Source organism: Brassica oleracea, chromosome C4 (genome assembly GCF_000695525.1).
Source record: "Brassica oleracea var. oleracea cultivar TO1000 chromosome C4, BOL, whole genome shotgun sequence".
NCBI classification, from domain to species: domain Eukaryota; kingdom Viridiplantae; phylum Streptophyta; class Magnoliopsida; order Brassicales; family Brassicaceae; genus Brassica; species Brassica oleracea.
The window spans coordinates 46,966,078-46,991,313 of NC_027751.1; the positions used below are offsets into that span (position 1 = coordinate 46,966,078).

The 25,236-nt window shown below is 37.8% G+C and overlaps 2 protein-coding genes, 1 long non-coding RNA gene and 2 pseudogenes across 3 annotated transcripts; 4 read left to right on the plus strand and 1 right to left on the minus strand.

Moving 5' to 3' along the window:
- LOC106339063 overlaps positions 1–1,256 on the plus strand; it is a 1,457-nt pseudogene extending 201 nt beyond the window's left edge.
- Positions 1,257–1,842: 586 nt separating this feature from the next.
- On the plus strand, positions 1,843–3,334 carry LOC106340927. The gene is made up of 4 exons (XR_001269534.1): positions 1,843–2,179; positions 2,268–2,690; positions 2,773–2,955; positions 3,033–3,334. It is a non-coding gene; the product is annotated as an uncharacterized LOC106340927 (long non-coding RNA).
- An 11,135-nt stretch (positions 3,335–14,469) lies between these two features.
- LOC106341860 (ankyrin repeat-containing protein At5g02620-like) lies at positions 14,470–17,849 on the plus strand. The gene is made up of 3 exons (XM_013780588.1): positions 14,470–15,500; positions 16,037–16,446; positions 16,927–17,849. The coding sequence occupies exons 1-3, from the start codon at positions 14,861–14,863 to the stop codon at positions 17,791–17,793; spliced, it is 1,917 nt and encodes a 638-aa protein (XP_013636042.1). The 5' UTR covers positions 14,470–14,860; the 3' UTR covers positions 17,794–17,849.
- A 490-nt stretch (positions 17,850–18,339) lies between these two features.
- LOC106341863 (B3 domain-containing protein At2g31720-like) lies at positions 18,340–19,846 on the plus strand. Its single transcript, XM_013780593.1, has one exon. It carries the CDS (start codon positions 18,447–18,449, stop codon positions 19,680–19,682), a length of 1,236 nt encoding a protein of 411 aa, XP_013636047.1. The 5' UTR covers positions 18,340–18,446; the 3' UTR covers positions 19,683–19,846.
- A 363-nt stretch (positions 19,847–20,209) lies between these two features.
- LOC106341858 lies at positions 20,210–24,406 on the minus strand (annotated as a pseudogene).
- Positions 24,407–25,236: the final 830 nt, after the last annotated feature.

A 25,236-nucleotide genomic window follows, 5' to 3' on the forward strand; every position in this document is an offset into this window, starting at 1 on the left:
ACTACAACATTTGTCTTAGGAGCCTTGAAAACTCCTAACATCAGAAATTCCTATTCTACCACTCTCTATCAACTTCTTTGCTGCATCAAAAAACAGATTCTCAGGGAGCATACCTCTTTCAATCTGCAATTATAGGTCTCTGACGTATTTGAGGCTAGGTTACAACAACCTCACGGGTCCAATTCCTCAATGCTTGAGTAACTTGACGCTTCTGAATATCCGGAAGAACAACTTGGAAGGAAGTATTCCTTACGCCTTTCACATGGGTGCTTCTCTACGGACACTTGACGTTGGACACAATCGACTAACCGGGAAACTTCCAAGATCTCTTAAAAATTGCTCATCTCTAGAGTTTCTAGTTGCTGACCACAACATGATTGAAGATACATTTCCTTTTTGGCTCAAGGCTTTACTAAATTTGCAAGTCCTTATCCTTAGTTCAAACAAATTCTATGGATCTATATCTCCTCCTGGTCAAGGTCCTCTCAGATTTCCAGAGCTGCGTATATTTGAGATATCTGATAATAAGTTTACTGGATGCTTGCCACCAAGATACTTTGTGGATTGGAAAGCATCGTCACTTACGATGAATGAAAATGGTGGTCTATATATGGTACACAGCTGTAGTATATACGAGGAGACATCATTCTATAACATTATTGATGTTATAGATTTGCGATACAAAGGTCTATCAATGGAGCACCAGTGGGCCCTTACCTTATACGCCGCCGTTGATTTTTCTGAGAATAGAATTGAAGGACAGATTCCTGAATCAATTGGTCTTCTGAAAGCATTGATTTCACTCAACTTATCAAACAACGCCTTCACAGGCCGTATTCCTCTGTCTTTCTCCAATCTGCGAAAGCTCGAGTCACTAGACCTATCAAGCAACCAACTCTCCGGAACAATTCCTAGTGCACTTGGAAGCCTCTCGTTTTTGGCGTATATAAATGTGTCTCACAACCAACTCAAAGGAGAAATACCACAAGGAACACAAATTACTGGGCAAGCTAAATCTTCATTCGAAGGGAATGCAGGGCTTTGTGGTCTTCCTCTCCAGGAAACTTGCTTTAGGACTAATGTGCCACCGACACAACAACCTAAGCAAGAAGACCAAGAAGAGGAACAAGTGCTGAATTGGATATGGACTTGGAGTGTTGCTTGGATTGGCAATAGCACAAGCCATTGATTCATACAAATACAAATCGGAGTGGCTCGTCAAGATAATTGGTCCGAACAAGCGCCTAAGCCGTTAGGATTGTTTTCAGTTTGAGTATGATCCTTCTAATGTATGTCAAGTGGTAGATGATTCCTCTTGTATGGAAGCATTTCTTTATGTTTGTTGTTTCATTATCTGATATTTTGTTTCTATTTCGTTTTCTATAAAGTAAGAATGGTGAATGTTTTGTAGTCAATTTCATGTGCATCTCTATTTTTTTTTCTGAGTAAAATGGCAGACGCAAGGAAAATGGTGAAAGGAAGTCAGATTGGGATTTAGTAATATTCAAATATATATTAGATCGATCACATTCCGATAAGAAGAAGCCAAGAAACTGCTGAGAGCTAAGAGCATCGTTATCGCAGTATGCAACTCCCGTATCTTTGCATTAACTGAATTAAAAAAAAAAAATTGGGTTAATTAAGAGGAAACGTATCTTAATTAGGGGAAGGAAGACACCGAGTCTTGAGACACGTGTTGTGTTGTGTGAGTTCAGAGCATGATTATTGGAGGGTTCTTAAGGTGGGTTTCTTAGCGGAATATAAGAACTTGATTCTTTAACTTTTAACTAAAAAAAACTAAGAAACTGTTTTAAAACTCTCCACCTAAGAACCTACCAGTAATCATGCTCTCGGAAGCAAACTGTGTCTCTCTCCCTTCTTCGATTTCGTCGACGACTCCGACGGCTATTTCTTCATCTCTCAACGATCTGATGATCTCCTCGGCAACTCCGCGTCTCTGTCGGTCTCCTCTCTCTCCGTTCCATTAAAGCAATCACACGGCAAAGGAATCACAAGACTCGTACCAACATCAAGAGACTCGATATCCGGATTGGCCACCTGAATCTGCTCCGGGGAGACGAGACCGCCGTAAACAGAGCCGTAATACATGATCAGATTCTTTTAAGTTGTTGTAGAATCAGAGAGCTCCGTAATACATTCCATCCATGGCTTCTCCTTTGTAAGCTTCTTCTTATTCTTCTCTTATTCTTCTCGATGATAGTTCCGTAATTGGTTTATCTTGATGAATTGATGTTTTTGATCCACAGTGAGCATCGTCCAGCTTCACTCGATGCTACAGCCAGTGGCTAATGTAGAATCCTTTTTTTATGGGGGCAAAACACATATAAACTTAAATATATGGCTAAGACATGATATTTAATAGGATAAAGTAACTAAAGTTTGAGGTATAATATGCAAATTTTGAAATTTTTGTGGTGGCACTTTCCCCCATATGCTCAACGTGTTTGGATCACCAGAAACTTCACGGTATTATTACCACTCAACTATCTTCTTTCTTGGATTGAGAAAGTAGTTAACTTTCCATGTCTTGCATGCCAAATTGTATTTGTCAGATTTTGGGTTTTTGTTTTGGATTGTTGTAGGGTCTGCAAGAAAAGATTAAACTTGTTCCTTTGGATCTTGGGAATAGGCCTGCTTGGTACAAGGAGAAAGTCTATCCTGAAAACAAGGTTACAAAGCCTATTATCCATTATTATTAAATTCACATCTTCCTAAATTGTTTCCAAGTTAGTTACTTAATTCTCATTGCAGGTGCCAGCACTTGAGCACAATGGCAAAATCATAGGGGAGAGTCTTGATTTGATCAAGTATCTCGACAACACTTTTAAATCATCTTCCTCACCAATCAAATGGCGTCTTTGTCTGGTTCCTAAATTAATGAGATGGACGTAGAGAACACTGATGAGATAAGATGGACGTACGAAGATTTGATTGGTAAGAATGTTATTGCGCTCACTGTACTGGGGTTAATGCCACATACTTCATAAATTGTATGTGTGTGTGTATTGCAGGGTCCTTTGTTTCAACAGCGACCGTATCCATCACCTGGAGCTGTTCTGAGGAGAAACGCAGAGACGGCATCGTCGCAGAAGAAGAAACCAAACTCTCATTTCACGGAAATCACAAAGAGAGGCGATGGAAAAGATTGTCTTGGTGATGCAGATTTAGAAAGAGAGAGAGAGAGAGAGAGAGAGAGAGAGAGACTTATTCTTGCCCTGTATGTTTGATTTTCTCCATATACATGTATGACCTTGAGAGTAGTTTGTTTACTGGTCTGGTCTAGCGAAAACACGTAACCATACTTTAAATGTGAATTAGTAAATGTTCTCAGTGTTGAAAATGATGGTTGAACAAAAGGTATATCTGTTTATTTGCATGTAAATGTTCTCGATGTAGTGTTTGTTGTTGGATCATGTCTCTTTCTGTTCTTGATTGAAAGTTTTGATTCAAAGTCCATACCAAGTAACTTCACAACACAAGATTTATAATCTTTTTCTATTCAAAGTCTTTTTCTATTCAAAGTCCATATAAAGTTTCACTTTTTTTATTCACAACACCAAATTTTATTCACACCGTTCTTGATCTTTTTTTTTAATGAAAATTTAAAACAATTGCTACACATATTTTACTAATCTTTGTTTGTACGTGATGAAGACAACAACTGAGCTCGGATGATTCTTTCAAATTATTATCGTTTATTTTACTAATCTTTGTTTTTATTTTTTATGTTTTTATTTTAAAATCAATGCTTAAAATGTTATCTTGTACTATGTTTTAAGAAAAAGTTTAAGTTTAATAAAAAAAATCAAAAAATTTTGGTGTTTCATCAAATATTTTTTTTTTTTAAGAACCCCTAAATAAGAGACTTGCAATTGAGCACGTAAATTTTCGGGTCTCTTAATCCAGTTTCTTAATTCACTTTTACAATTAAAAGATATTAAAAAAATAAGAGACCCATTTAGGGTCTCTAAGATAATGGTGCTCTAATGGGATATATAGACAACTAATAAATTAAATGGCCCTATTTGTAAAGGATGCTTTGTGATTATGTCACTTATTAATTTTGAAGTTGCCTGTAAGATATATGTGCCTTTCAAGATACTGAAGAATACTGATCATGCTAGCATAAGATCTGCGCGCGCATGGTGAATTTGTAGGAAAATTATTTAACAAATATCGTATGAGAAAATAAAATTTATATTCTTGATCGAATAAGTATTTTTAGCCCTTAAACAATTTTTTAAAAACTTTTTTAGTTAATTACATAATTCGTTTAGTGATGAGCTGATTTCATTTAAAAAAATATTTTAGGTCAAAAAATCATTTATCGCATAAGAACCTAACGTTTTGACCAATAATCTCAGATCTGCTATTTGGTTAAAATGAAACTATGGCAGCTCGGTTTTATATCATGATTTAGCAATTTAAAAATTAATTATGGTTATGAGAAGTTTATGTTCATATGTCAATCCTATCTATCTTCAATATTTTTCTCATTTTTGGGTCATTTTTTTTCATTTTGGTTATTGTTTGATATAAATATTGATTATTGAGTTTATTTTCATTTCGTTATTTTGTTTTGGCCTGAGATTTAGAAAATGTTTAAGATTTTAAAATTATTAAATAGATACATACTTAGGTTAAGATCCACGCCATGAGCTGAATAAATATTTTATATTTATTACTAATTTTATGTTTTTCTACATATTATGAAATAATAAAATAATAATTATATATTAAATAACTAAGAAATTATTTACTATATTATGTAATAAATTGGCGTGCGCATATAAATCAAACGACCGCTCTTGTTTATTCGCAATTATTTTATGGTAAATAAATCAAAACAATCAATCTTATCTATTGTATATGATATATAATTAAATTTAAATGATATTAACATATATATAGCATAATTTTAATATAAATATTTATTAAATGAGGTTTCTACTCATATGATTTTATGATTATTTGCATATTTGTGTAACAAAATTTTACACGAACGATTGATATTTAAATGTGGGATGTTTAGTGGTTTCAATAATTTATAATTATTTTTTAAAAAACAATGAAAATTTCAAAATTAAAATATTAACTTTTCAATATATGTTCAACGCATATATCAAAATATAAGTATGTATTTTCATATGATGTATAGTTTAATTTAATGATATGAAATATATATCTATATATATATACTAACATAAACACCTATTAAAATAAAATTATTTATTCATATGATTTTATAATCATTGTATGTTATTATAGAAAAAAATTAAACCTTGATCACAAAAGTTTATGTGAGACTTTTAACAGTTTTAGTAATTTATACTCGTTTTGAAAAATTCAAAATACAACATATACAAAAAATCTAAATTTTTATTATATGATTAATGTAATTGTGTTATTTATTTTAATAATAAATAGTTAAACAAAAAAATGATAGAAAGTATACATATTGTTAGTAAATCTTTATTATTTAAAATCATTAATTATCATATATATCTTGATCACATTAGGTAATTCCGTATGTTTTATTTAATGAAATAATATATAATAATTTTAATTTGATAAATGAATGATCTATACTGGACATACTATATAATATAACATTCCCTAGCAATTTAATTTTGAACTAACAAAATTCTCAATTGATTCTTAAATCGTCATGTAAGCAAAATTAGCATTTCAATTACGTGACAACTCTGCAAGGTCTTTTTTTTAATTATTACAAAGTTAATGTTATATTTTTTCAAATGTTCGTCAATTAATATAAAGGGATATGAAAGCTACACCATCAACAGACCCAAACCTCAACTTATAGTGACAGAAGTGGGAAGCAATGGCTATAAGTACTCATAATATGTATATGTTCTCATAATATGCCATACTTTTCTTCTTGTAAGAAATTCAATTTGCTTACAATATTAACTTACTTTTCTCTTGTGTTAAAATTGAGCATGTATATTTTCATATTTGAAACCTTTTTTGGATACTGATGAAACACAGAAGATTAGCTTTGTTGATTTTGTTCCCTTAAAAAGTTGATTTTATTCTTGTCTTCTTTTTGTTATAACTTTGTTTATTTCTCTTAGCATGATTTTAAATCTGGTCTCTTATTTGGAGTTTTTAACTCATGATTTGACATTTTTTTTTTATTTTTTCAGCTAAAAACGTTTCTTAACCGAAAAATGTAAAAAAAAATGTCAAATCATGAGTTAAAAATCCCACATAAGAGACCGGTTTAATCATTTTATTGGTACTTATACGTCATCGCACATCTGTTATGATTTATCAACAGAAAGTAGGCATATCGTTCTAGAGTTTAGCAATTAAAACATAAGTAAACGTGGTTACCGACTAATTTGGTCTCATAGTTTGATCACGTTTCTCATCCTAATTCTAGTCAAAAGTTTCCTCCGCTTTGTCCGAGCATAAACACTTTTTTTTGTCAACTAGGTCTAGCATAATTACTTACATTTTCAAATACAATCACTCTAGTTCAGTTTGGTTTGAAAAAATACTCGTTTTTTATTCGTACGTGCATGTTCCACTAACCGCATACCCTTTTATACACAAACTATCAAATAACTTTCGAAATTTGTTTTTTTGAAAATTAAAAGGGTAAAACCCGGATCTATTAAAGACACATACCTAACTCTCGGTTGAAAGTACAACTCACGGATAGATTTTTTTTGGGCATTCAAATGAGCCGAAATTTCGAAATTTATACAAAAGTAATTCAATCATTTCAACGTACAAATAAGGTCTATATGCAGACGACGCATACCCTTTTACCCACTTCAATAAAAGTATCATTCTCCAGATGTACAAGCTCCAGTGACTGACCATTTTCATGATTATTCTATTTTAAATCGGGTAAACATTGGATCATTGGATTACATCTGATATCAATATCAAGCCTCAGTTTTTTTTGTATGTAGAAAAGTTGTTTTTACCATATGCAATTAAAAAGCACAATGATTAATGAGCAGACCACGTGCTTTTTATGACTTGCTCGTTTATTTTAGGGTGTTTGTCCGTATTGACTACAAAATTATCGGCTACACTGAATAGATCGATCACTTTTTATTACTTTCTCGACGGAAGAACTTAATTTTTTTTGATCAACCATCTTTCATTAATAAGAAACTAGAAGTCTAGAAGTCTAGGCCCAAAGAGGCCCGGTTACAAAGAGAATTTTTTGCTAAGTGGTCCGCAGGTCCATTAAACTCCCAAGGAGTAAAAGAGAAAAAACAGAAAGCAAAGGAAAGTGATAAAGCTCCGATATCCGAGAGAACTCCGTGGATGATCTTCGGTTTGTTGATCGAAGTGATGGCTCTGATGAGCACAAGAGAATCTGATCTAAGCCAGATTTGTGTGTAGCCAAGATGAATGGCGTGTTGGAGGGCAGATCGTACCGCTAGGGCTTCAGCCAAGAGGACCGATTGCACGTGAGTCTGAAATTGGGCGCCTTGAAGAGTTGGGGTTCCTGGAGATGTAAAGATCCATCCAAGTCCCGTCGATTCCGAGTTCTTATCCCACGCTGCGTCGCTATTGCATAGGATTGTCCCTGAGGGGATCGTCGGCGTCAGAGTGATAGATGGCTCCTTTTGTGTATTACGTGAGGTGTCGATTGGGTTCTGAGCAAGCTGCCATTCCCTAGCTGCTGCCAAAGCCTTGGAGACCACTTCTGAGGGTGATTGGTGACGCGACTCAAATAAGAGTTGGTTTCGTGTGTTCCACAACGCCCACATGATCCAAAAGAGTATGTTTATTGACACTCCCGTCGGCGGAAGGCAAGTCCAATTGCTCGAAGCTTCAAGTGCGATAATTATTGATGGGCACATAGTTGAGCAGAACGGTGATTGGAGAGGAACGAGGTTCCACACAGTCGCAGTAAAGGTACAATGTAGGAAAAGGTGGTTCACAGATTCAGATCCCCCGCAGTGGATGCATGAGATATTGTTAATTACTCCCCGTCGTTGCAGGTTCAGACCAGTAGGTAAAGCTTCATGGATTGTTTTCCAGATAAAGAGTTTAAGCTTCGGAGAACAAGCCACATTCCACACTACCTTATGCCAATTGAAGGTTGTTGATGTCGTAGGTTGGGTTATCTCCCTTCTTGCGGCGTCCAAAGTGCTCTGGGAGTCTGAGGTATTTGCCTACCCCTCCCTCCCTTGCTATATTGAGTATCTGTTTTGCCCTAAATCTCGCTGATGAACTCGTTTTCCTTGCAAAAGTGATTGATGATTTATCGAGGTTGATCTTTTGACCTGATGCTTCCTCGTACAGGTTCAGGATCTTCATCAGCGTGGAGCAGCTTCTCTCGTCTGATCGGATAAAGAACATGGTGTCATCGGCAAAAAGTAAGTGATTTATTCGTGGACATTTTGTTGCCACTTTAACACCCGCCAGACAGCCATCTCTTTGAGCTTTTGCGCATAATCCTGACAAAACTTCACTACAGAGGATGAAGATGTAGGGGGGCAGAGGATCTCCCTGTCGGATCCCCCGCTGAGGTACAACTCTTCCAAGGACTGAGTCGTTGATCAAGAAAGAGTATGAAACCGTGGAGATGCATTCCATGACCCAGGTAACCCACTTCTCATGAAAGCCTAGCCTCATCATTACTGCCTTTATAAAACTCCACTCTAAGCGATCATACGTTTTGCTCATGTCAGTCTTAACTGCCATGGAGCACTGTTTTTTGGCCTTTGACGTTTTTAGGTAATGGAGCGTCTCATGCGTGATCAGTACGTTATCTGCAATCGCTCTCCTAGGTATGAAAGCAGATTGGTTTTCCGAGATGACTGACTGGAGAATGGGTTTTAAGCGTAGAGATAGGATCTTTGAGATCACCTTGTAGTAGACATTACATAGAGCAATAGGCCTGTAATCTGAGACCAGCTTCGGGTCTTTTATCTTAGGGATCAGTCTAATGAAAGTTGAGTTCACAGTGGCTGGTAGATGGCCATTGCTGAAGAAATGCCGTATCTCTGTTGTGATTGCAGGACCCACAGTTGCCCAATTTGATTGGAAAAAGCTAGCAGAGAACCCATCTGGTCCAGGGGCTTTGTCTGGATGTATTGAGAACATCCCCATCCTGATCTCATCATCACTCGGAAGCTTTATTAACTGCTCATTCATTTCGTGTGTAACCTTTGGTGACAAAGCTTGGTGGATGGTCGGCATGCAATCTCTACTTGATGAGGTGAAGATATCTGCGAAGTATATAGATATAGTGTCCACGATTTTTTCCTCTTCGTAGTATACTTCGCCACTTGAGTCTTCTATCATTGATAATCTATTTCTCGCTTTTCTCCCTTTTGTAGCAGCATAGAAGTATCCCGTGTTCTTGTCTCCCAAAGAAAGCCATAACTGTCTACTTCTTTGTTTCCAAAACTCCTATTCAGATCTATAAGCTTGGAGTAGAGAGAGGTTTAAATTCGAGATATCTGCATCATCTGCATCATCTGCATCAGTAGCTGAGAGTGCTTTGTCCAGAGCCTCCTGTAGATACTCAATCTTCTTTCTGCTATTGAGATACTGGGTGCGGCTCCAATCCGCTATAGCCTTGCGACATTGTGAGATTCTGGAGGTAACCTGAGATCCAGGATGTTCATTCCAAGCCCTTTCTACAATGTCTGTTACTTGTTGGTTTGAACGAAGCCTTCTGTCGTATCTGAAAATTCTCTTTGGCTTCTTCTTTGTAGGATCGAAAATTGTAAGAAGGGGTCTGTGGTCAGAGATCTCATACCGAAGATAGTGACTACGACTGTGTGGGAAGATATCTGACCAGTCACTATTTGCAATCGATCTATCTAGTCTACAGTGCACAACATGTTTGCCACGCTTCCCTCTCCAGGATAAGAAGTTACCTGAGTGTTGTATATCAAAGAGATCGCTTTGAGATAAAAAGCTTCAGAAAGGTACGAAACTATTTTCTGATCTATCAGCTCCTCCTGTTTTTTCAGCATTTTCAATAATCTCGTTGAAATCCCCTGTCAGGAACCACGGTCCAGGGCGTGATGCAGGGATTGCAGACAGAGTGTTCCACACCTCTTGACGGTTACGTACTTCAGGGGCGCCATACGTGAAGGTACTATTGAAGGACTGTCCCTTAACCACACTTACCGTGTCGATGTAATTATGGCAAGCTGATATAATTTGGATATCGATGTTGCTGTTCCATAGCAGGGCTAAACCACCTCCTCCATGTCCATGGGGGGATACTAGAAAGTGAGAGTCGTAACAGAGGTCTTGTAGCTCCTTTAGCACGAAGCTGTCAGGGTTTTTTGTCTCCATTAGAAATAGAATATCAGGCGTGTGAAGTTTATGGAGATCTTTTAAGCGCTGGACTGTCTTGGGATTCCCCAACCCTCGACAGTTCCAGCTCAGTACAGCTAAGGAAGAGGAGGCTCTTGGGTGTGAAAATCCTTCTGCGGTTTCACACTTGGAGGTATGATTGTCATTTGCGGTCTCCCGTTATCTGTGACATTTTGATTTCCGTTTCTTGACGTAGATGCTTGACCTTGTTTAGTATCTGCTGTCGACCGTCTGGCTGGAGATGTATGGAGCAGAGTGAGATTGCGTTTCCGCGAGCTTGCTCCATATAGGACTTCTGCTCCTGGAGATTGCTTTTTCTCCTTTGGGGGTCTACCTCTGCGCTTCGGTATACTACTTCCAGGGGCAGGGAGTAAGATAGGAGCAGACGTGGGGAGTATGGCTACTTCAGGCTCATATGGAATTATGCGAGATGTAATCGCAGGGGCCAAGAGAATATGAGGTTCATTTATACTTGTGCTAGCTGCTGCAGCAATGATAGAAGCTGCTGTTTTTTCCATGATGCCCTCAGCATTACTCTGCAAAACTCGTTGACGTCTGGCTTCTCTTTCCACTGGGTCAGCACAGTTGGTATATTGGATCGACACATCTACCAGTTCCTGCATTACCTCTTCTGTGGTAGGGATCCTAGCGACTTGTGGGAAATCACTTATGGCTAGATTCCTTCCCAGGGAGCTGTGCTCGAACGGCTGGTACTGGTCTTCAGGGGCAGGAGTAACAGGATCCACAGATTGGTTGTCCTCCCGAGAGGGGGGTGGGGGCTTTTCTTTTTCTCTCCACATCTGTTGTGGTCCTGATGGTTTCATCGAAACTCTGTAATCTGATGGGTTTTTTGCGCCATATCTTCTAGCTTCTGAGGCATAGTCTCTTGTGATTGGTGAGTTTGACCTCCCATTTGCTCCCCTTCTAGTTGGTTCATATGGGGCTGGAGCAATTTTATTACGAAGAGGTCTGGCCGATCCTCGTGACTGAGAGATTCGTTCTCCAAAAGGCCTGCTATGGCGATCTAATCTTTGATGATAGTCTCCTTCCTGCAAGGTACGCTCCTGGCGTTTATGTGTTGGATAAGGTTGATAACGTGGTTCTCTTAGGGAAGAGTACTGACGTTTATCAGATTCCGTTGTCTGACGGTTCTCCGGGGCTCTGCTTGGTGAGGTTGCTCGCACAGGTTTCCACGGACATTCCTTTGCAGAGTGCGTGAGGCGGTTGCAGATATAGCACATGTATTGGATTCCTTCATACTCAAGGGTAATCCGCGCCTCCTCTCCCGTGTCGAAATCAACAATTGTGTGCTTCGTGATGGGTTCGAGACCATTGAGTGATATGCGCATTCTTATGGCAGTCTCAAATACAATATAGTCATCGAGGATTCCAAGCTCCAGACCCAATTTGTAGATAATTTTCTCATGCCAAAAATGGAGAGGGAGACCCTTGATATCAATCCAGAAAGGGATCTGGGAGGGGAAGGTTTGAGAGATGACAGGTTCCCAGCGTTGAAGAATCACCATCCATCCATTGAAATGGTAGGGCCTGTTACTTAGCACACTATGGATGTCATCCTCTCGGTCAAACCTAAACTGGAAGCGTTCATGACCTAGGTCAGATCCAGAGGCTCTCCCTTTCAGTGTCCAGTTTCGGGGAAGCTCCTCGAGCAACCGTGATATAGGTTGATACTTTGCGCTCGTCACTCTGCCGATGAGAGTTCGCAGATTTTGTTGGATGAGTGCTGAGTTATCAAAGCTAGGTGCTCTGATTCTCCTGTAGATAGTTTCATCTTCAGTGTTAGCTACTCTTTTACCCTTTTGCCCTTTTCCTCCGCTGTGAGGCGTTTTGGAGACATTTTACGTGAGGTGATAGGTTGTAGGTGATGGTAGAGCACGGATCTATGAAGACTCTTGTAGATAGTTGCTCTTTAGCTGCAAATCTTTCAAAATCCGGAGTTACGATCTTCAAGATGTGGAAAGAAACTTCGTGGAGGATGCTGTTTGTAGTAAAGAAGTAGGGCTTCCAAACGTTGTAAGACAAGAACTCAGTGGAAACTTTCCTATCTTGGCAAGCAAGTGACTAGTCACTATCACTTTATTATCCGCTGGGGAAAGTCGTTGCCTTCCTCGCTAGACGTGCCTGGGAGAGTTTCCGTCGATCCCTAACCGATTGGCGTGTTACTAACACACTTAATAACGGAAGAACTTAATTATTTTATATTTTCTTGGTCTTCATAGATGAAATAGTCTACTGATTTCTAATATGCAGATAATTAGATTCAATTTTTAAATTCAACTATATAACTCGATCGATCCGTACGTCAGTGCAAATGTTAATTTTCATATTTTTATAAATTGTTTAATAAAATTTCTATAAACGTAAGTTATTTGAATATTTTTAGGTTCTTACAAATTTAGCTGGATCCGAAAAGATCCGAGTCTAAACTCCGTTTAGAAATTTATAATAAGTTTAATTTTACAAAAAAATGATACCCAAAAAACTCAATCCGCACTCGAACGAGTACTCGAATGTCTATATCTAACTGATTCTGTAAATAAATAAAAATTATTAACCGGTTGATTTCATGTTATGAATGAATCAATTTTATTCAAATTTGTGAAATTATTTTGGTTGACTCGTAAAATAAATATTGTTAAATTATTATAGTAAATATAATTAATAAAGTAATTAAAAAGTGAAAAAGTACCAGATGTAATAAAAACAAGTAAGTTCTATTTTGTACTCTATTTGAATTATTGAAAAGACAATAATAAAGTGGTTTACATTAATTAAAAAAAACAAAAAAGTGTAAAAAACAATTAAAAATAGATAAATATTATTTTGTACTTTAGTTTTAATAGAATATATATATTTTATAAACGGTAGAGGATAATGATAAACTCAGGTTAAATATTTTTAACAACCATGTAACAGAGCATAGTAACATAAATACTAAGTTAAGAAAAATGACTTAAACTAATTATTTAACATTTTCAAACTAATACTTTGATTTATTTATTAGATTAATATATTTTTATTTGGGCAAATCTCCAAAATAGCACATTTCTAAGTTTATATCACAAAAATAGCACTCAAAAACTAAAATGACCAAAATAACACCTTTCTAAGTTTATCCTTTGAAAATTTTAATTTTTTTATTTTTCAAAATTTGAAATCTTATCCCCAAAACCTCATTTCTCAACTCTAAACCCTAAACCCAAACAAACCCTAAACCCTAAACCCTAAACCCTAAACCCTAAACCCTAAACCCTAAACCCTAAACCCTAAACCCTAAACCCTAAACCCTAAACCCTAAACCCTAAATCCTAAACCCCATCCTTTAACTCTAAACCCTAAGTTTGTGACTTTTGATAAAATATTAAATGCTATTTTTATAACTTGATTTAGTGCTATTTTTGTCTTTTTCTCTTCTTATTTTATTGTTTAAAATAGTTATATGAGTAACCTTTTTAAACAGTTATATCCATTTCATAAAAATATAAGTTAAAATTTACGTACTAAACTATGTATTATATTAAATGTTTAACTAACTAATTTATAAGAATACTCTATAAAACAAACTTTTTTTTTAAGAAAATCTATATATCGAATCTCAAAATTTTAATTTACTACTAAACCAAGGAAACTTCTACAGTACTACTTTGATTAGAAATGAAGAAAGAGTTGGAAGAAAAACGAAAGTTTTTATAGCCGTCTTTAGTTTTGTCTTGTTACAAGACAATTCTTTGATTACAACACTATGTAACTACTGTACAAAACTAAAGAGAAAATCGTTAATTAACTACCAAAGTGATTAAACCAAAACGCTACGTCTACTATAAGTCCATAAGTGACATTGACTTAGACTTTTAACAAAGCATTCAACTGTAAATAGTAGAGTGACAAGTTGAATCGCCTTCTAAATATTTTACCTTGCCTAGACTTTTAACTCGGAGTAGGTGACATGGCACCATCAAATATACAGAAGTCAATATTATATCTATCTATAGTCACAGAGACCTCCAAAGAAAGATGGGTGAGGTGAAATTAAAGGTAAAGCGTGTTTAAAACAAGGCACTAATAACAACAAAGAAGAAGTGTGGCTGCTGATAAAGATTCTTAAAACAGAGGATGATGCTGATTGCTGATGTTCTGCTTCTGACATTCTCTCTCTCTCTCTAGAACATAAAAGACAAAACCTTTTTTCCTTCAAACCGAGCTCTTTGGGTTTCTTAGATTTAGATTCTTCCGATTTCTCCACAGCTTGGGGTTGATTTCACATGAAAGCTGTTGTCTTCTCTCCGATTCGTTTCCTCACAGTATAAAGTTCCTCTCTTTTTCCTCTAAACATGGAATCTCCGAGGTGATAATCAAGAAAAGCTTGTTTTTTCTCTCTCTCTAAGGTATTGTTCCGATTAGATTAGGCTTCTTTGTTAGATTGGGGATAAGAAACAATCTGGGTTTAGGTTTCTGTTGTTGATAACGACGAAAAAACTAGAGTAATAGTATGACTATAATGGAGGAGAAGCAGAGTAGCCCTGTCTCAGAGAAGCAGCAGAGTTTTGGATGTGCTGAGACTAACCAGCCGAGAAAGGCGAGAGCTTTAGAGAAACAAGTAAGTTTCCAAGGCGTGAATGTTCAGCCAAGCAGACTCGGAAGGTCAATGGAGAAGCAGCTGAGTTTTCGAGGTGTGGAGAATAATCAGAAACGTGGGGTTATGGAGAAGCTTCCTAGCTTTGGCAAAGCACCATCAATGGAGAGGCAGAAGAGTTTCCGCGGCGGGTTTCTAGAGAAGCAGAAAAGCTTCCGTGTGGTGATGGAGAGGCAGCTGAGTTTCATTGGCGAGAGGAGGAAGAAGACTGAGTCGCCTGGGAAGAGAGGCGACTCGCCTCTTCATATAGCAGCTCGGACCGGGAACTTAGGGAAGGTTAAAGAGTTGATCAGAGGTAGTAGTTGTGACGAAGAGTTGAGAGAGTTGTTGTCGAAGCAGAATCTTGAAGGAGAGACTCCTCTCTATACTGCTGCAGAGAATGGGCATTCGTTTGTTGTTGAGGAGATGTTGAAGCATATGTGTCTTGAAAGTGGTTCGATTGCAGCTAGAAATGGGTTTGATCCGTTCCATGTCGCAGCTAAACAAGGCCATCTTGGTAAGAAAAAGATCTTTCTTTGAAACTTCTCCTGCTATAGAACCATCTACACCTGCTGGTTTGGTTAGTTTGGGTTATTCAGTTTGGGTAATTCGGTTCTTGGTTAGTTCGGTTCAACATAAATCTTACCGATTTAACCCGAAATCAACTTCTGTTCAGTATTTGATTTAGTTTGGTTTTTGAAAATCCTACTGAAGTTTTTGATTTCGGTTTAATTTTGTTAAAATTCCGGATCAATTCAGTTTGTTCCGCTTCATTTTGGTTATTTCGGTTAGTTTGGTCCGAAATTTGGTTAGTTTGTTTCTGTTCTTTTTGTAAGGTTTGAGTATAATTTTTTAGAAGAAGAAAACCGAAGTAACCGATTGTTGAACCGAACCAAACCAATTTTTTTGTAGAAAACTTGATGAATCAAACCAAACTTCTCATTGAACTAACTGAACTAACCAAATTTAGGTGAAATTTAGGTTCGGTTCAAAATCCCAGGCCTAGAACCATCCATGGATAGTTCTCTTACTTTGGCTCTTCTGTTTGTGCAGAGGTGTTGAAGAGACTGTTGGAGACATTCCCGAACTTGGCAATGACAACAGATTTATCATGTACAACTGCGTTACACACAGCTGCAGCACAAGGACACATTGACGTGGTGAATCTTCTTTTGGAGACGGACTCTAATTTGGCTAAGATTGCTAAGAACAACGGTAAAACCGCGCTTCACTCAGCAGCGAGGATGGGTCATGTGGAAGTTGTTAAATCTTTGATAGGTAATGATCCAAGCATTGGGTTTAGAACCGATAAAAAGGGACAAACTGCTCTTCACATGGCTGTGAAAGGTCAAAACGATGAGATCGTTGTTGAGTTGGTGAAACCTGATGTAGCGGTTTTGAGCGTTGAGGATAACAAAGGAAACACACCGTTGCACATTGCCACAAACAAGGGCCGTGTTAAGGTAGACCTCTATGCTTTCATATTAGCCAATAGGTCTGGGCGGCTTTACCCCAACCCGAACAAAAAAAAAAAACAAAATACCATCCAAACTGTTATACAAAATATCCGAATGAGACTTAATAACTTAGTATTTCGGTGTTGAGGTGCAACCCAGACCAAACCGAAATCCAAAATAAGATTTGAAAATATCCGAAATCAGTTAAATAATATTAAAGTAATTTAGATATTTTTGATTATTTTACAGATTTTTGTAGTTTATTTTATTTGCTATTTTTTAGGCATCGGTTATAATACGATCCGAACCTAATTCCGAAAGAACTAAACTGAATTTGACCCGAAAATAAGTAAATCCTGAATGGAACTCATAATACTGAAAATCTGAAAATCCAGATCAACCAAACCAAATTGGAACCCGGAAGGCCGAGGCCTATTAGCCAATTTATATTAGTTCTTATATAAAAATTAATTGGCCTTTATGCAGATAGTGCAGTGTTTGGTATCTTTTGAAGGCATTAACCTCAACCCAATAAACAAAGCTGGAGACACACCACTCGACATAGCCGAAAAGATAGGCAACGGAGAGCTTGTCTCAGTTCTACAGGAAGCAGGAGCCGCTACAGCTAAAGATCTTGGGAAGCCTCAGAACCCAGCTAAGCAACTGAAGCAAACGGTCAGCGACATCAAACACGAGGTACAATCTCAGCTCCAGCAGTCCAAACAAACCGGCGTAAGAGTCCAGAAGATAGCGAAAAGACTCAAGAAGCTCCACATCAGCGGTCTCAACAACGCCATTAACTCAGCGACCGTCGTGGCCGTGCTTATCGCCACGGTGGCTTTCGCAGCCATCTTCACAATCCCAGGCCAATACGAGGAGGACCCGTCGAAAGGAGCGTTGCTGGGACAAGCTCACATAGCGAACAGAGCGCCGTTCCTGGTCTTCTTCGTTTTCGACAGCTTGGCGCTGTTTATATCCTTGGCTGTCGTCGTGGTGCAGACTTCGGTGGTTGTGATCGAGCAGAAGGCGAAGAAGAAGCTTGTGTTCGTGATCAACAAGCTCATGTGGTGCGCTTGTTTGTTCATATCCATTGCCTTTGTGTCTCTCTCTTACATTGTTGTCGGCAAAGAGGATAAGTGGTTGGCCGTGTGTGCGACTGTTATTGGAGGGACCATCATGTTGCCGACGATCGGTGCGATGTGTTACTGCGTGGTGATGCATAGGATGGAGGAGTCTAAGTTGAGGAGCATAAGGAAAGAGAGGAGTAAGTCGCAGTCTTTCTCTATGTCTCGTATGGCTTCTGATTCGGAGATTCTAAATGGTGAATACAACAAGAGAATGTATGCACTATGAACAACAGTCTCCTCATGTAAGAATAACCAATTTATATATACTTGGTATTTTTGTAACGCTATTCGTTGAAGTATCATCAACGCAATATACAGTATAGTTTTATTATATCTGATGAATCAAAGTATATATAATGTTAATATGATTGGTTACTTTCTCCAAAGAATGTCACACGTGCGTGGACTTAAAACTGACTAGAGAATCTCCTGAGATTCACTTAATAATGTTTACATTTGTATTATTATTTTTGTTACCGTTAAACAATACGAAGATAAATACAGATTTAAAAAGAAAAAAGGGGAATAGAGGCAGCTAATAATTTAAGAAAAGGAAATTATGTGTTTTTTGTTAGCGATAATTAAAACTAACCAATTAAAATACGGATTTAAAAGAAAAAAGGAAAGAGGTGGAGTTTCTAACGGATATCAGATTATTTTCACTAATCAAATACATAAAGACAAAAGGAAATTTTCTATTTCAATGTGTCCGTAAAGGGTGAATGAAAAGGCCTATATAAACAGGAGTCCCTTTCTCATCCTCCTTTCTCACCACTACTATCTTCTTATTGTTGTTTTATTATATTTCTCCCAGAGAGATTTGATTCATCGCCAAGAAAAAGAAAAGAAAAGAAACTCTGCGGCTTTTCGAGGAGGAAGATGGTGACCCATGATGATGATGATGTTAACAAACGCGGCGAGAGTTCTTCGCAGGAAGGAGAGAAGAGATGCTTTGATCTTTTTGCGGCGCTGCTTCACGCTTACGGGGACGATGAAACAAGAGCGAGACGACGACAAGACGAGCAAGCGAGAAACATGCTCATGATCCACACTATCACTAGTGCTGCCACCAACACTTTCTTGCGAGGCAAGCGAAAGATTGATGATGAGTGCAAGAATCAAGAAAACACTGCTTCTACTTCGAGTTCGTCCCACGTCGTTGAGTCAAAGAGGCGTCGTGTGGTGGAGTCCAATGACGAACCCATCAGAGCACAACCGATTAGAGAAATCAAACCTCCGGTTAAGGAAAGAAAGAGACCGGTTAAGCAAAAGGAACCGGTCAGAAGAGAGCCTGGGGTGACGCCCGGATGGTTGGTTGAGCTGATGAGGAGAAAAAACGGCGTGGATGCGAAGCTGGTGATAGAGAAGGTGATTACAAAGACCGATCTCAAGCCAGACCAAGGACGTCTCTTGATCCCCTTTAAACAAATAACAGAGAACGACTTCTTGAACGAGAGAGAGTTGAGCATCGTGGAGGAGCATCACAGAGCAGATCGTGATGAAGGACTCAAAGGAGTTGATGTGATCTTGTTGAATAGTAATGATGCTGAGCGGCAATGGAACGCTAATCTGAGGATATGGGAGATGAGGAGCAGTTTCAACTACGCCTTGTGTTCTGGTTGGAACCAGTTCGTCAAGGAAAACGACCTAGAGGTTAACCAGACTCGTCGCCTATGGTCCTTCCACTCTCGAGATGGGAAGCTCTTTCTTGTTTTCGATCCTCTCACTCCAGCTCAACCACAATCTCAAGATGAGGGTATGGCTCTAGCTTTGGTTCCATTTAACCCTGAAGCTTCATCTTCATCCATGGCTCTGGTTGTAACTTGTGAGGAGGATCCTTTTGTGTGTGAAGAGAGAAACAGGAGACTTTTACCTAAAATTCCAAGGAGCAGCAGATCTCCTCGTGTTTGTGTTTCGCCTCCAACAAGTGACTCCAGTAACCTCTACCTCGACGAGGGTTTGGATCTAAACAGAACACCACCTCCAGAGATGGATCCTGATCTCGAGGCTGTACAAGAGATGCATATTAGGTGGACATCACAGGAAGCCATCACAGAGACCTCACTAGTATCCTTCACAGAGACGACCACGGTGGACCTAGAGCTCAGGTTGTAGCTAGAGATTCCCGGGGGAAACAGCTCTGCTACGTGACTTGGTCTTTGTTTATTCCGAACACTAGCTCTCTCTCTATTGCCGTGTCATGCAAGTATATTTTTTAGGCATTCAAATGAATTTTTTGGTTATTCTTTTTTCCTTATTGTTGAGTGTTGTAACTACCTTGATCGTATGAATGGATGATAAACAATGTTTATTTTTGGTGATTTGCATTTCAATATGGTTTGACTATGTGGATGAGTAAATGTTTTAACCAGGGATAAACCAATTATTTACACAAAGGAAAGATAATCAAAGCAAATTCAATGCAGCACAGAAACAACAAATAAACAGACTTCAGATGTCATTAAACAGATGAGAGAAATGTGATGTCATAGTATTCAGAAAAGCAGATGTAGCTTCTGCGCAATTAGTAGCAGAGATTGAGGCCATGAACCAAGGGAAGAAGCCAAGCCTTGTGCTTAAGAATTGACCCAAGAGCGTCCTTCTTCTCCATCCTTTTCGCCTTTCCAAATTTCCAGAAAGACATTTACAAAGCTGAAGATAAAAGTATGGAATGGACTAAGGAAAATAAATAAATGTCTGATGTTGTATATATATTATATCTACTTTTATCTCTTTATAACAGACGGCAACAAAGTCAAACAAAGAACACGTTCTAGCTTGATTATATCCGTCTTCTTCTCCAAAACAAGCTTGCAGTGCTTCTAAGAAAATCGGAGAGATTCAAAACAGAGGAGGAGCCAGATCCAACAATCAACTCTAAAATCCCCATTGGTTATGATCCGAAAGAGTTTCCAAACTTCAGATCACCAAAGAGAATTTGATTTTCAATGACTAGGAAACCTCTAAAAGCTAAAGGAGGAAGAGACAACCAGCTGAGCATTCTGCAAACAACATCATTGTCATCATCTTGCCTGCTGCTGTCGAACAGCTTTTGATGTTCCTCGCGAGTTACTGGAGTGTTCTTGATCTAATAGCTTCTGTTTCAGTCGGTTTAGTCTACCAAGATCTGGACACCACATTCAATAATTTCGAGGTTCTGAGACGTGGCGCTGAATTCAAACGATATCTCGTTGTCCTGTTGAAGCCACCCGTCTTTGTCAAGCAAGTCGAAGGAAGATATAAGCATATGCTCTGTTTCTATTCTTTTGACACCCTCGGGTATGAGCTTCTCAGCGTAGCAATCGTTTATGCCTATGCGACACAATAACTCGGGAAAATCTTTTTCCATCTTCTCCTTAAGGGAAATTACGACACAAATCCTAAATCTTTTGAAATCTGAACGAATGATCAGGGAGTTTCCTATAGCTCGGTGATCAAACTCCACAGGTATTTTGCTTCCAGGTAGGCATGCATGCAATGCAATCGTCGTAATTACTCTGCTTGCTTCTCTGCCTAATTTGAAGCAGTTGGGGAAACAGAGAATCTCAATTTTAGAGTCAAAAGAGAAGGATACCGTCTCCAGCAATACAGAAGAGGCTACCGTTAGACTTGTGAGCGAGCCAGGGAGCTCTGGCAGCGATGCAAGTTTTCGCAAGTTTCGTAACTGAAGCACTTTTAACCCATGAAGGTATTTGATGAACTCTGGAATTTTCTCAAGAGTTGGCACCCAGCTATATATACAGAGACGCCTAAGGCGAGACCAATGCCTAAATGAGTCAGAGGCACTTCTTCCAACATTGTTTCCATGACTAGGAGTGTAGTGATGTTGGTGGAAAGATCTGGAATTTTCCTCAAGTTCCGGCTTCCTATCAGCTTGAAAATTTTAAGAGATGCCAAATTACAGTGAGTCGGACCATGTTGTAGATTCAAACAGTTTGCCATAAACAAACACTCTAATTTATGAAGACTTCCAATAGAGCATGGAATCTCTACCAAACTTCTGCAGTTGTCCAGAAGCAAAGACTCAAGATTCGTAGCATTTGAAAGATCCGGGAATTCCTTCAGATGCTTGGACCCGTTCAGATTCATCTTCTTGAGATTTGTAAGGGGCTGAATGTAAAAAACGGCACAACAGATGAAGAACATCAACACAATATATGAGAGCAGACAGTTTCAAATTATGAAAGAAGGAATTTATATCAAACCAACCTGTGGTCCTTCCCAAAGCTTCTCGAGCTCGTTCTCCGGCATATTGAGTTCCACAAGATATTCGGGACAAAATGTATGAGGAAGACACTTTCTAGGGTATGCCACCCAATGCAATAACCTTAGTCGAGATGGAAAATCCATGTCCTCAGGTACATGCACTCTATCTTTTCTATCAAATCTTGTCTTGTAGATGCTGAGAAATCGAAGATTGCGCATTCTTTTAAATGCTCCTGCCCTTATATACACGTCATCTTGGATTGTGGATGTATCATAAGATATACCCGTCACACTTCTACTACCCTATACCAAATTCCAAATTAAAAGAATATATGTAAGATATATGATCAGATGAGGAGGGTCTTTGCCAAATTATCCAGTTTAAAGGATTATCAAATATAGAAAAAGAAATTACCGAATCAGTTTCCAGGACATCACAAATCTCATGAGCATCATTTAAGATTTGGCGTTTCCAAGGCTCTTGTCTTTGAACAACTTGTGAACCCATTTGTTGTAGTAACTTGTGCATCACTACTTTTCCTTGGGTGGATATTTCTATTAGAGATTTATACGCCAGGGTTTTTAACCCCAAGTTACCCTCAGAGAGCATGGCCATCACATGATCGTCCTGCTCCAAGTTGAAAAAGCATGCAATGTGAAGAAATAAAGATTGATCATTCTCATGTAAATTGTCGTATCCAACTTTGAGTACTCTCTCGATATCTTGACAAAGGCTATTTTCTAGCCTATTCAGAATAACTTCCCACTCATTTTCTTTCTTTCCGCGCAAAGATGAACCCATGACACGGAGACCCAATGGAAGGTTACTGCAAAGCTTTGTTACTCTTTCCACAAGTCTTCCAAAATTATAGGGCGGATAGCTCTGTCTAAAAGCAAATCTACTGAAGATCTGACGAGCTTCTTCTCTAGTTGGAAAATATCCACATGGTATGTATTGCTGATACCATGTTGCTCCAAAATCTCTTGGTCTTCTGTGGTTACGATAATCCTGCTTCCAGGACCAAACCACCTAGTTTCATCAGCCAGAGCCTCAAGTTGCTTCAGGTCGTCCACATCATCAAGAACAATAAGCACTTTTAGGTCGCATAGTCTTTCCTGTATCGCACCTAAATGGTATAGTTTCATACTATTTTGGTTCAAAATCTTTCTTTTTTTTTTTTTTTTTTGTTTAACCTGCATATGGAGACAGGCTTTGACCAATGTGGGAAACATAGCTGGAGAACACTTTCTAAACTGGTTTGTTTCAATTAAGTTTTTTTTTTTTTTTTTTTTTTTTTTTGTTTCATACTATGTTTCCCACATTGGTTCAAAATCTTTGAAAGAAGGTTTTCTTGCAGATGCATCTTCAATCCATACTCGTCAAGGCCACTGTTACAGCTTCCCCTAATATTCTCCATAAAACAAGTAAGCTGGAAACTGCTAGAGAATCGGCTATGCAAAGCTCTGGCAATGGTAGTCTTCCCAATGCCTGCAGGGCCACAGATTCCAACTATCATAGCTTCGTCCTCATCATCATCATCTAAATGTAACAAAGACTGCATCTTCTTCAAATGTGTTTCAATACCCACCATGTCTTCAAAGTCTCTAGAGATTCTAGTGTTTAGTTTGTTTGAAACATCTCTAGCAATCTTTTCAATCATCATCGATTCATTGTCCCTAACAACGTAGAGAAATCACCATGCGAAATTTCACAAAGAAAATGCCCCAAACAGTAATATAAAATCCAAACTTAATTGAAACAAACCAGTTTAGAAAGTGTTCTCCAGCTATGTTTCCCACATTGGTCAAAGCCTGTCTCCATATTCGCATCTTCTCCTCTGTTTTCCCTTCACAAGCTTCATCGAAAGCAATCCCATAATCTCTGGTCTGGTTCCGAACATGAGATGGATCTACTCCGTAAAAGACAGTCATCACAATTTGTCCCATACTTTCCTTGCACTTGAGAATCTCGACCAGCTCATCCAAACACCAGCTGGAAGAAGCATAGTTCTTCGAGAGCACCACGATGGAGATCCTGGATTCGCTAATCGCTTGTGTGAGTGCAGGAGCAATGGTTTGGCTTCTCTCGATCCATTGATCATCGAACATCGAAATCCCATTGCAACTAAACTGTTTGCGTACATGACCGAGCAGCGTTTTACGGACGTCCGGGCCGTGGAAGCTCGTGAAGACACGGTATCTCCAGGTTTGAGGTAAAGAAGAAGAAGAAGAAGAGGAGGAAGCCATGAGACTAGGGTAACAAGGAAATTGCACAGATCAGATATACAAAGTTGTCTCTGGAGATGAAGTTTCTTTGCTTGTTTCAGTCGAGCTTTTTGTATCTGAAATCTAGTTTAATCTTATTTCATGACTTTAGTTTTGGTTTCGATTCAATAACCAAGTCAGTCTCCTCCTGAGAAAAATGTTGACCTCTTCCCTGAGTTAATATAATTATGTAGACCGGAACACATCACCTACCATCTAAAGAAAAATGCACACACAAACACTATCTAAATATTATCTCAAGTTCATAACTAGAAACCAAATCACACGCAAACTCTATCTGTATATTAGAAATTAGGATAACCTTTCGCGTTACGAAGAGGTGGTGTTAATTGGTAACAGGTGACTCACAGTCTGACAGTGACAAAATGGTCATGACCATCATAATTGAGATCTTCGATTGTCTTATATCTCATGTGAAGGAGAAATCCAGGAAAACAGCCTTTTCATAACCGCACTATGAAGTTAGGAAAAATATATACTTAAACAATATTAAAGTGTCAAAATATTTCTAAACTAAATATGAATTTGAATTGCATACCTAAACTCATAATAAATAGCTAAAACATGTCTCGTAACTGACACGTGTCAGTCCATTTTAAAATGTATTGATTTTTTTTTTTTAATTATTATCTTTTAGTTTTTGCATTTTATTTATTTGTAAAGTGTCACAAATAATTAAAATCATCAAATTGGCTTTATTTATAATTTTAAAATTGGAAATAAATTTTAATATATGGTGATATATAAAATAGAAATATTTTTTATCAAATAAAATAGATTTAATAATATAAATATATTATTATTATTTCATATTGAAATATGATACAAAAAAATTAAACAAATAGAAAACAACATAAAAACAGTATCATAATTTAAAGCCTAATTTAATCTCACTAGTTCTTAAAGTTTATAAAATATTTTTTATATTTTCTTAGGTTATTTTAGTTGCAAATCTTATTATATGCTTGTGTGATATATATAATATAAATAAAATTAAAATTTTGTAATTTTTGTTTGTAGTTATCAAAACCAATACACTAGGCATAATGTGTGCACTTAACCCTAACCTAGCGCCGAATCAATTATTTGGTAATTATACGAGAATTAATCGGGAAATAGTTTTGTAAACTTTTTGTGTATTATTAATATTACATACTAGTTTTATAGCAAAATAAAA

Bases quoted from the DNA above. Each gene is read 5' to 3' on its own strand.
- LOC106341860 (XM_013780588.1), top strand. From the start codon at position 14,861: ATGACTATAATGGAGGAGAAGCAGAGTAGCCCTGTCTCAGAGAAGCAG. The intron at 15,501-16,036 runs GTAAGAAAAAGA...CTGTTTGTGCAG, and splicing joins AGCTAAACAAGGCCATCTTG to AGGTGTTGAAGAGACTGTTG. The intron at 16,447-16,926 runs GTAGACCTCTAT...GCCTTTATGCAG, and splicing joins CAAACAAGGGCCGTGTTAAG to ATAGTGCAGTGTTTGGTATC.
- LOC106341863 (XM_013780593.1), top strand. From the start codon at position 18,447: ATGGTGACCCATGATGATGATGATGTTAACAAACGCGGCGAGAGTTCT.